The 10,095-nt window shown below is 42.2% G+C and overlaps 1 protein-coding gene across 1 annotated transcript; it reads right to left on the bottom strand.

The window, feature by feature from the left end:
• Positions 1–7,828: 7,828 nt before the first annotated feature.
• On the bottom strand, positions 7,829–9,312 carry LOC112192730 (RING-H2 finger protein ATL5). Its single transcript, XM_024332589.2, has one exon. It carries the CDS (start codon positions 8,931–8,933, stop codon positions 7,956–7,958), a length of 978 nt encoding a protein of 325 aa, XP_024188357.1. The 5' UTR covers positions 8,934–9,312; the 3' UTR covers positions 7,829–7,955.
• Between the last annotated feature and the right edge of the window lie 783 nt (positions 9,313–10,095).

Genomic DNA, 10,095 nt, shown 5'->3' with positions numbered 1-10,095 from the left:
CGTACCCAAAGAGGTGTGGATTATGTGTTTGTGGTAGTTGACAGGTTCTCTAAGATGGCGCACTTTATAGCTTGTAAGAAAACTGCTGATGCATCCAATATAGCCAAACTATTTTTCAGGGAGGTGGTTCGTTTGCATGGAGTGCCCAAGTCCATCACCTCTGATAGAGACACGAAATTCCTTAGTCACTTTTGGCTTACGTTGTGGAGAATGTTTGGAACAACCTTGAACCGTAGCAGCAGAGCTCATCCTCAAACTGATGGACAGACAGAGGTTACTAACAGAACTTTGGGCAACATGGTTCGGAGTGTTTATGGAGATAGGCCCAAACAATGGGATTATGCTTTGCCACAGGTGGAGTTTGCTTATAACAGTGCGGTGCATAGTGCAACAGGGAAGTCCCCATTCTCCTTAGTTTATACTGCTATTCCTCGACATGTGGTGGATTTGGTAAAGCTTCCTAAAGTTCCTGGTGTTAGTGTTGCTGCTGAATGCATGGCCAAGGATGTGCAATTTGTGAGAGAATCAGTTAAGCCCAAATTAGAACAAACTAATGCAAAGTAGAAAGCTGTAGCTGACAAGCATCGGCGTGTTAAAGTGTTCCAGGAAGGTGATGACGTGATGGTGTTTCTAAGGAAGGAGCGATTTCCTGTTGGTACCTATAATAAGTTGAAGCCCAGAAAATATGGCCCTTTTAAGGTGGTGAAGAGGATCAATGATAATGCTTATGTTGTTGCACTTCCAGATTCAATGGGCATTTCTAACACTTTCAATGTTGCTGATCTGCATGTGTTTCGTGAAGATGGGGCTCTTTATCCTAAAGAGAACTCGGGGTCGAGTTCTTCGGAGGTGGAGGAGACTGATGCAGAACAGATGGCAGTCCAATTTGAAGAACAATTGGATCGTGCCAAAGGTGGAAAACGAAAAGTGACTAGTAGACGTGAAATGGGCTTCCGGAGTCCGATTGGGACGCACTTTACCTTTCCGGAAAGGGAATCGCGCCAGAAATCAAACTTGTAGCAAAGCTACAATCTGTGACCTTTTTCGGGCTTTCGGGGTAGTTTAGGGCCTCAAAATTGCATTTTTCTATTTTCTGACGTTTTGGTTTTTCTAGTTGTTTTTGGATTGTTTTCGTTTTTACCCATGGGCTTTAGGGTTTCAATGTTAGTCGCCCTAGGGTTTATTTTCTTATAAATAAGCCGCCTAAAGGCTGCAGGAGGGATCTTTTATCATCTTTTATCAATACAATTGAGATTATTCTCTTTTATCTCTGGTGGACTCCAGAATCTTTTGCTTAGGTTTATTGCTGGTAAACCTAGTTATCAATCCGTCTGCGTCAGATCACAAATGCGATGTTGATTGAGAAGACTCTCTCTACCTTCCCCGTCTCTGTATTGATGGTTACTAAGAACTATCAAATCGATGTTACTACAGGACTGATCACAAGGTTTCATGAGCTCATTGGAGCTATGAATGTCGCTGAAAAGCATGACAACATCCATGTGAAGAACTATAATTCGAGATCCGTGGAAACAAAGCATATTCCGGAATCCAGTTAAAGTCGCGCCCCTAAGAGAGGGCGCCAAGAGCGAAACCCTAATATTAGGGATACTTCTGGATGTTCTGGTCCATATAATCGCTTTACTTGGGAAGGTAACCGCCAAAAAAGGTGAACACATAACCGAAGAGGTCAACGTAGAAAGAGAGAGGGAGGCAATGCCTCTGGCCATGTAGGTGGTGCCACCAACACTAAGAGCCATCTAAATGATGCTTTCAAAGCGCCTCAATCAATGGAGTCTGAGTAGAGAGATGTATGTTCTTGATGTGGAGTATCCGGTCATTGGGCACACATTTGTATAGCTCGTGAAGAAATTGTCACCGCCTACAAAGCATATTGTGAAGCAAGAGAAGCTCACTATGTGGAACAAGAAGATCGAGAAGATGATCTAGAGTGAAGGGTTGAAGATTACAAATCTGGATGGAATCAATAGATCGCCAATTCATAATCAATCGCCAATTCAAATCTTATCCAAGACATGTAATTGGCAATTGTCATATACTTTGTAGTAAATGTCATTGGTTTAGTTTTTCTTCACATAGGCTCATCCAAAGTGAGTATATATAATGTCTAGGAAGGTTTTGAGATAAGTGGTACTTAAGCGAGCTTAGCTCCACTGACATCTCTTTACTCACCTGGTCATATTTATTTTGGAGTTACCAAAATAAGTCAAACGACTACCATTATTTTGCATTAACTAGCATTTGGATTAGACTTCTAATGGTTAAGAGACAATGATGTACTCCATTGGCTTATGAATAAAATTTCGAGTTCTTTTCATTATGACTTCATTTTGATTATGAACATATTACTTTGTGACTACGATGGGTGGGCCATCAGTATTAATTCAAGGACATGGAATAGCTCAAGTTCCCCTTGCCAAATGGCACCTTGATTACTGTCACAGAAACTCCCTACGCTCCTAGGGAAAATCTCACCTATGAATAGCCAACGGATTCCATGCGAAAACGCATGTAGAGAATGGAAATGAGTTCCTTTGCAATGCCTCTAACGATTGCAAACAAAGGCACATCATAGAGAAGTTTATGTGTCTCTCTAGTGGACTTTATATCACTATTCGAGCTATTAAATCCAATAAAATTATGAGAGAAGATCCCTTGAATTTAGACACATATTGGCTTTGTCACGACATGATAGGTCATTCTAGTCATAATATGATGATCGATCTATTAAAGACTTTACATGGACATCCTTTCTCTAGAGCGAAATGAATCATGAATCAAAAGTTGATTCATGGACTAAGTGTGATCACCGCCGTCCACCACTAGCTTAGGGCTGGCACAGTCCCTATCCATGACACCATAGATGGCGTCAATCATGATGATGGCACCCTAGGTGATGCTGCAATCACCAGCTTTGCTTCAAATAGCGGTTAAGACACTCAGGCCCACCCAAAATCCTCATTGGTTGCTTCTAAAGCCTCTCGCTCATTTTACAAAGCCTGTTCCTTAAGGAAGTTAGGACTGAGACCGTCCTATGCAGAAGATATGAAAATACTCATTCTGTTCTTACATAGAATCCGTAGGGATTCTGTGGACTAGTTTAACCAACTTATGGACGTTTAAATATTTAATGATGTTGGTTGACAAGCAAACACGCTGGTCACTTGTTGTGCCATTGTCCATTTGTAAATGCTGCTTATACTACACTCCTAGCACATACCATATAACAATAGGCTCACCCCCCAGATCATCCTATTCAGTCAATTGGAATTGACAATGCTAGAGAGTTTACATCGAAGACTTTCGATAGTTATTGCATTGGGACTGATGTTGGACATCATATTCCCATGAACACACTCAATGGTCTCGCGGAAACAACTACGATGGTAGCCCAGATATTGGTAATGCACACCAAGCTTCTTATATCCGTTTGGGGTGATGCAATATCGCATGCAGCTATGCTAATTCGTCTATGACTCACTGCCACTCAATCTACCTCTACGTTACAGCTAGTGATTGGGTACAAGTATCGTATTTAAGCATCTTTAAGTGTGCTATTTATGTGCCAATTGCGCCTCCACAGCGCTCTATGATGGGTCCTTACAGACGAATGCGAAACTACGTTGGATTTAAGACTCCAACAATCGTCCGCCACTTAATGCCCTTGCAAGGCGATCTCCTTACCGCTAGATTTGCCGGTTGTCACTTTGATGAGACAATCTTCCCGTCGTTAGGGGGAGATAAGAACACGGATGTTCAACATGAACGACATGAATTGTCGTGGCATGTCCCCACTATGTCTCATCTCGATCCCCAATAAAGTGACGAGATCATACATATCTGCTGCAAACATGGCTGCAAGGAAGGACGTCCCTACGAAAGGACGTAGCGCCACCCTACATGGAGGTAGGCATGGCGCAAACGTCAAAGAAAGTGGCACTGTGGCATTATAGGCCTTGGCCCCAGTTAGGATGCGTGGGATTCAAAAGATACTTTGGCACATGATAATAATTAATCAACATGATTTAAGGAATAGGTGACAAGTGGCATCACACTATTTAGTCATGGTGAATAGAGTAAGGCCAAGGCACATCCTTGAGGAGTGTGGCCCAAGTTTCAGAAAGTTTGCTTGGAGTCTAAGTAACATTTCAGGCTATTTAAAGAGCATCCAATTAATTGTCAGGTAAAACATATCATTCCGACCTATTTACTAAAATTAACTAAGAAAAATATTGACTTAGGCATCAGACTTTATTGGTGAGTCAAAGTCCAATCAGAATTTTTCATCACCAACAAGTGACTGTTTGTGGAAAAACCCAGACTGGAGGCTAATGAGGTTGAGAGGAGTCGATATTGTTCGCTCCACGATGCAAGAGGGCACGAGATATATAAGTATGAGAGAGTGCGACCAGCAATCCTCGCAGCAATGAAAGCTGGGCAACTTTTTCAATATAATGACATGAGTCGGGTAACAAGAGGGATCATGAAAACGACCACGTGCCAAAATTCTTCTCAAGATCCTGACTTCATTTGACCTTAAAAGATTGGTACGACCTGATAAAAATCAAGTAAGAAAAAAAAAGTGTTTAGTGATTTTTGCTCATGTTGATTATTCAAGAGACTATCGAAATTATTTCTAGTGCATTCCTCGCACGAATAATATTATTGAGACCGTTCCTCGAGCAGTCGAGCAAGTTGGCTTTAATTGTTGTATAACTGGTTCCTCGAGTAGGATAGTTTCATTCGATTCATAGGAGCTGATTTCTCGAGTAGGACAGTTGCATTTGATTCATAAGAGCTGGTTCCTCAAGTAAGATAATTATCTTTATGCTTCAAGACTGGTTCCTCTAGTAAGACAGTTACCGTTATGCTTCGAGACTAGTTCCTAGAGTAAGACAGTTGCATTTGATTTGTTGGAACTGGTTCCTACTCGAGTAGGACAATCGTAGAGATTGATTCATCTTATATGATTTGATTTCTCGCTCTTAATATCGTTGAATGTCTTTGTTTTCTACTGTTTAATGTATTTATTCCCAGTGCGGACATGTGAATATTGCATAGTTTATTTCTAATTATGCTAACCAATTCCTGTTAAATAATTGAGTATGAAAAATTGTTGAAAGTAATGGCTTTTCCCTTCCCTATTTGTATTTGAGTGTGCACAGCAAGAGAAAAATGGGGCATTGTGGGGGTGGTCAATCAATTTTGGGCCTGTAATTATAACAGAAGGCCTTGCTGTGAATTAAAATTTAATGACATTTATTCAATAATAATTAATCACCATGATTCAAGAAATATGTGACAAATGGCAACACGCCATTGGGTCAGGGTGAGTAGAGTAAGGCCCAAGGCACATCCTCGAGGAGTCAGGCCCAAGTTTAAGAAGGTTGGCTTGGAGCCCAAACAGCACTTCACGCTATTTAAAGAGAGTCCATGAATTGTCAGGTGAAACATTTCATTCAAACCTGTTTACTACAATCAAGTAAGAAAAATATTGACTTAGACATTGGAAGGTATTGTCCATGTACCCCATGCATACGAGTGAACGGTCAAACAAAGCTTTTCGATTTTTATTGGCCAACCCCAACTCTATTCCGAATTTATTTATGAGTCAAAGTCTGATTAAAATTTTTCATCACCAACATATTTTGGGATGTGCAAATAGAATTATCCAAATTTAAAACTATTACGCTTCATATTACTTTTCGTTTTGGTACTTACCATTTTTTGGTTTACTAAAAAATTGACAAAGAATAGGTGTCTAGTATTTGAGTTCGAATAACGAGTTATTACGTAACATCGTAACATATTAGTTTTATTCATCACATACTTGTTTTATTGCTCATATATGTTTTAGACAATTCATTCAACACATTATATTACGTGAGTGTGTTTAAGCTCCCCCCTCATTATCTTTTGGACAATGAACAGTTGAAATTACATTAATCTATGACCTAGCCGCTCGCTCTGCTAGAGTTTTAGCAGAAATTTTCTTCGACCAAAATCTCCAAAACTTTTGTCTGGACTCTATGCTGCAGACTCCTACTGGTACTATGGTTGTTCGTCCTCCTTCTGATTCCGCCAGGGTGTCTTTGGGCTAGGCGGGGCGGGTAGCGCTGCAAGATAACAACTGGTATATGGTTGGGCGATTGCTAGGGTCGAAGTCGCGGTTTCCTAGGTTCAAGGGCACCATTGCTTCGATCTGGCGTCTGAAGTCCGGTCTCTCTGTTCATGATGCCGGAGATCGATTCCTTTTCCAATTCACTCATGAAGCTGATCGTAATAGAGCGCTGCATGGCGGGCCATGGTTCTACAGGAACACGATGCTGTTAGTAGGGGATTATGATGGCGTTGGCTCAGTGGAGAGGGTTCCTCTGTGGAAGATGGAGACCTGGATTGCGGTCCAAGGTTTGTCATTGGCCCTTCGCAACAAGCATGCCTTAACCCTAATTGGATCTGCGGTTGGCCAGGTTATTCGATTTGATCAATCGGCTCTTCGTAGGAAGGAGGAGGAGCAGAGGATCCGATTGGTGTTGGATACGCGTCGGAGGGTGCGTACTTGGATGCTCTTTGAATTCTCTCCCACAGTGCAGCCTGAGATTACTCTCATTTATGAGAAAGTTAAGCGATTCTATAAGGACTGCGGTTTATTTGAGCATGAGACTTCAGGGTGTGATGGCTTTTTGCTAAAAGAGAAGGCAGAGATTCAGAATGGGCCTCCAGCAGTGGCGACGGCCGGGTTGTCATTAGACGTGGGTGTTCTCCCTCTGGAGCCAATGCCAGCTCCTATGACGGAACCGATGCCTTCTGCTGAGGTTGGGGGAATGGTTATGGCCCTGGAGGTGCAACCGGATGGTAAGTTGCATGGTTCCCATTTGTTGGGAGTGGTGGAAGCCCATGCGTCACAAGGTAGTGAAGTGCTGCATGGCTCCAAGCTTGATGGAAGTACAATATGTGCATCCTTAGGTTTGATTGAGAACAACGGTGTCGGCTGGTTCAAGAATTGGCAGAAGCTACTCCCAAATGGTGCTAAGTCAGCCACCCTGCCAACCAACGTTTGGACCACAGTGAAGAAAGGCCTTCTGAAGCCGGGGGTTGATTTGGGTTCGACTGGTTTGGTTGCTGCTGGTACCAAGAGAAAAGCGAGCTATGATTTGCTCAATGCGGGTAAGAAGATGGTGTCGCTTCCAGCTCCTGGTCTTAGAGTGGATGAAAACATCGCTTTGGTATTACAACATAAGAATGGGCAGCTTATAATCTCGCCCAAGAAAAAGAAGAAGTTGGGTCGTCCTCGAGGTAGCAAGAATAAGCCGAAGGCTGGTAGGACTTTGGATCCGGAGCTGCCTGAGAGGAAATCTCGCAAATGGAAGAGTCATATTGACTCTGGTGCTGTGCATGAGTCCGCAGGTAGCTTGTCCAAGGATGCGGTTATTGCTGAGGCTGAGGCATTGGATACAGAAGGTGATGGAGTTGAGGGTGATTTTGCATCCTCTTCTCCTAGTACTCTTTAACTTCTTCTTCAGGTCGTAGGAACTATTAACTCTGTTGTTCTTTTCAAACCTTTGGAGTTTTTAGCTCTTGTTTAGAATAAAAGTGCGTAACTTTAAAAGGTGGGTGTACTTGGGGTATTTGGCTTCTTATTCTATAGTTAGAATAGGATTTTGGGTACTCTGTAAACGACGTTTTATGATGACCTTTAGGGGTACATTGTTTTTGTACTGCTTGCTAAATTATAATGAATGGATGAACTTTTTACTCCAAAAAAAAAAAAAAAAAGGTGTCTAGTATTGTTGGAGTCCAGGAAAAAAATGCATAATGTCTCTCTTTTTGGATTGAATGAATGAATAATGTGATCCTGGCCCGCTTATTACTTTCACAAAGAAAATAGTCTCCTAGCAAAGTCATTTAACAAAAAAGAAAAGATGAACATCCTCCTAACAAGGAAGAATTTCATGACCATTAGCCATGGTGCTGCTACTTTGCCCTACCCGCAACTGCGAAAGTGATCTTATTAACACTGTAGACATCCGATCAAACTGTCTTAAAGATCTTTCCCTGAATGATCCACACTCTACAAGAACCGCTTTCGCCAGGGGAGAAGAAGAAGAAGAAGGAGAAGATGGTGATGATGATGAAGAGGGCTTGTGATAATCACCACATTCTCTCTGTACGTTGATGAGGATATGTGACAGATCCAAAGACAATGACCTCTCCAACCCGTTCACAAATCTTTTCTGCTTATTACTTCCTTCTATAGGCAACACCTTGAGGGACACACAATTCCTTAGCAAACCATTTTTTGGCAATTGAACAGTGGTTGCATTATTGCCAAGTAGTCCCCTTTCCTCCTCATGGCTCTGGGGAGACGAATTCGAATTAGAACATTCAACGCTTCTGGCTTCATCTCGAACTTCTTGATCTCGGGTTTCTTGATCTGTAGGCAAAGGCTCCACAATTTTAATGGGCGCGGCTATAGGTGCCCTACAAACCGGGCAGTTTGTATGTGCCAAGAACCATTTGTCTATGCATGGATTGTGAAACAGATGTTTGCAATTGGGCAGAAGCCTCACCATGTCACCATCTTCCAGCTCACCCAAGCAGATCACACACTCGCTCTGATCTAGACCGGTCAGTCCGTCTTTTGTGGAGTAAGAGAGAATTGGGATAGAGCTCAGGACTTTCTCATCTACCCCAGTTTGGTTGTTGTTGGGGTTCGGTTGCGGTGAGAAATTAGAGAATCCTTCTAGTATTCTCTGTCTCTGCCTACGCCTATGCCTCAAGCAAAACTTCGTCACTATGAAATGGTATGCTATTACGGCTAGAGTAGTGGAGACTATTCCGGCCATGGAAATCAAAAGGGGTGTGAAGTAGGACCGTGAAGAAGGTTGGAAGTTGGATGCAACGTCCTCCATCGCTCATTTCACTTCTGGGTTTCTGCAAATCAAGCTCGTTTCTGAAAGCGTTCGACGAAATGACCGAGAGAAGAGAGAGTTTTGTGGGACTATATATGCGCTATGACACTTGGTTGAGTGTACGTATATATAAGAGACTAAAGGGTAGCACTTTGATTTCGTAGATTGTTCCGATTATGCTGGGTTTTGATCCGCTTTGAGTGCTTCAAGTGGCTTACACGTACCCAGTGCTGGTGTGGACATTGAGAGTGCTCCGCTTTTATGGTTACAGGTCGCCCAAGTGTAACTATGACAGTGGACATGAATATTATTTTTGGTGATGCAGACAACCAAGATTTGGTCTTTTGGAGATATCCAAGCACCAACCGGATTTTAATTTTGAATATGATTTTGGACAGATGGATTGCTTAAGGGACAGGTAAGTGATTCACGGGTGATAAGTAGATGGTTCTGTGTTGAGATTATCCAATAATCTTTGACTTGGTGCCCCCATATGGTTACGGAAGCTCCGTCTTCAGTGGCTTTTTGTGCTCTGTGAGTTGGAATGGTGGATGCTGACCAGTTAAGCACACAAGGTTGTTGCGTATAACTTTGGCTGTCGGTGTGGACTCTGTCTTCATTCGTTTGGATAGAGATTCATGGCTTCTGTTGCAGCCGCTCATGTTTGAAATCCATGTCAAACGGCGGAGAGATGCTCATTGTTTCTGTTTTCATACTCAAACGACTACTTTCGGCTCCAGAGCACTATAGAACTATCGTCATTCAACAGGTGAGTCTTCTTTGAAACTTTGTCTCGGTGACTACAAATCAATGAAGCTTTTGTCCCAAGGCGAAAGAAACGATAGAATAAGGGGATGTAGACCCTAATATTTCCACGACTTGAGCAAAATGAGTGATTCTATGATTTCTATCTACACATTCATGATCCCTGGACACCTTAAGGTTCCTATTCTGGTTGTTGGTAGTTTGCCACTACTCATGCATCATTCGTGTTCAATTCTTAAATCATTTAGCTCCCATTTTAAGATCTGCCGACATGATTTGAGACCCGTTTTTGTTGATTTTACTTTTGGTTACATTAAGGTTAAAACACTAAGGTGGTTCAACATGATATGTGTGATAGTGGGTGGTTACATATTTAGCTCCAATTCTCTTTGGACAC

The sequence above is a fragment of the Rosa chinensis genome, chromosome 3 (assembly GCF_002994745.2).
Source record: "Rosa chinensis cultivar Old Blush chromosome 3, RchiOBHm-V2, whole genome shotgun sequence".
In the NCBI taxonomy this organism is placed as follows: Eukaryota; Viridiplantae; Streptophyta; class Magnoliopsida; order Rosales; family Rosaceae; genus Rosa; species Rosa chinensis.
The sequence above is the reverse complement of the archived record's forward strand: the minus strand, read 5'-3'. Positions and strand labels throughout refer to the sequence as shown.

Excerpts from the sequence above, each read along its gene's own strand:
- LOC112192730 (XM_024332589.2), bottom strand. The coding sequence starts at position 8,933 with ATGGAGGACGTTGCATCCAACTTCCAACCTTCTTCACGGTCCTACTTC.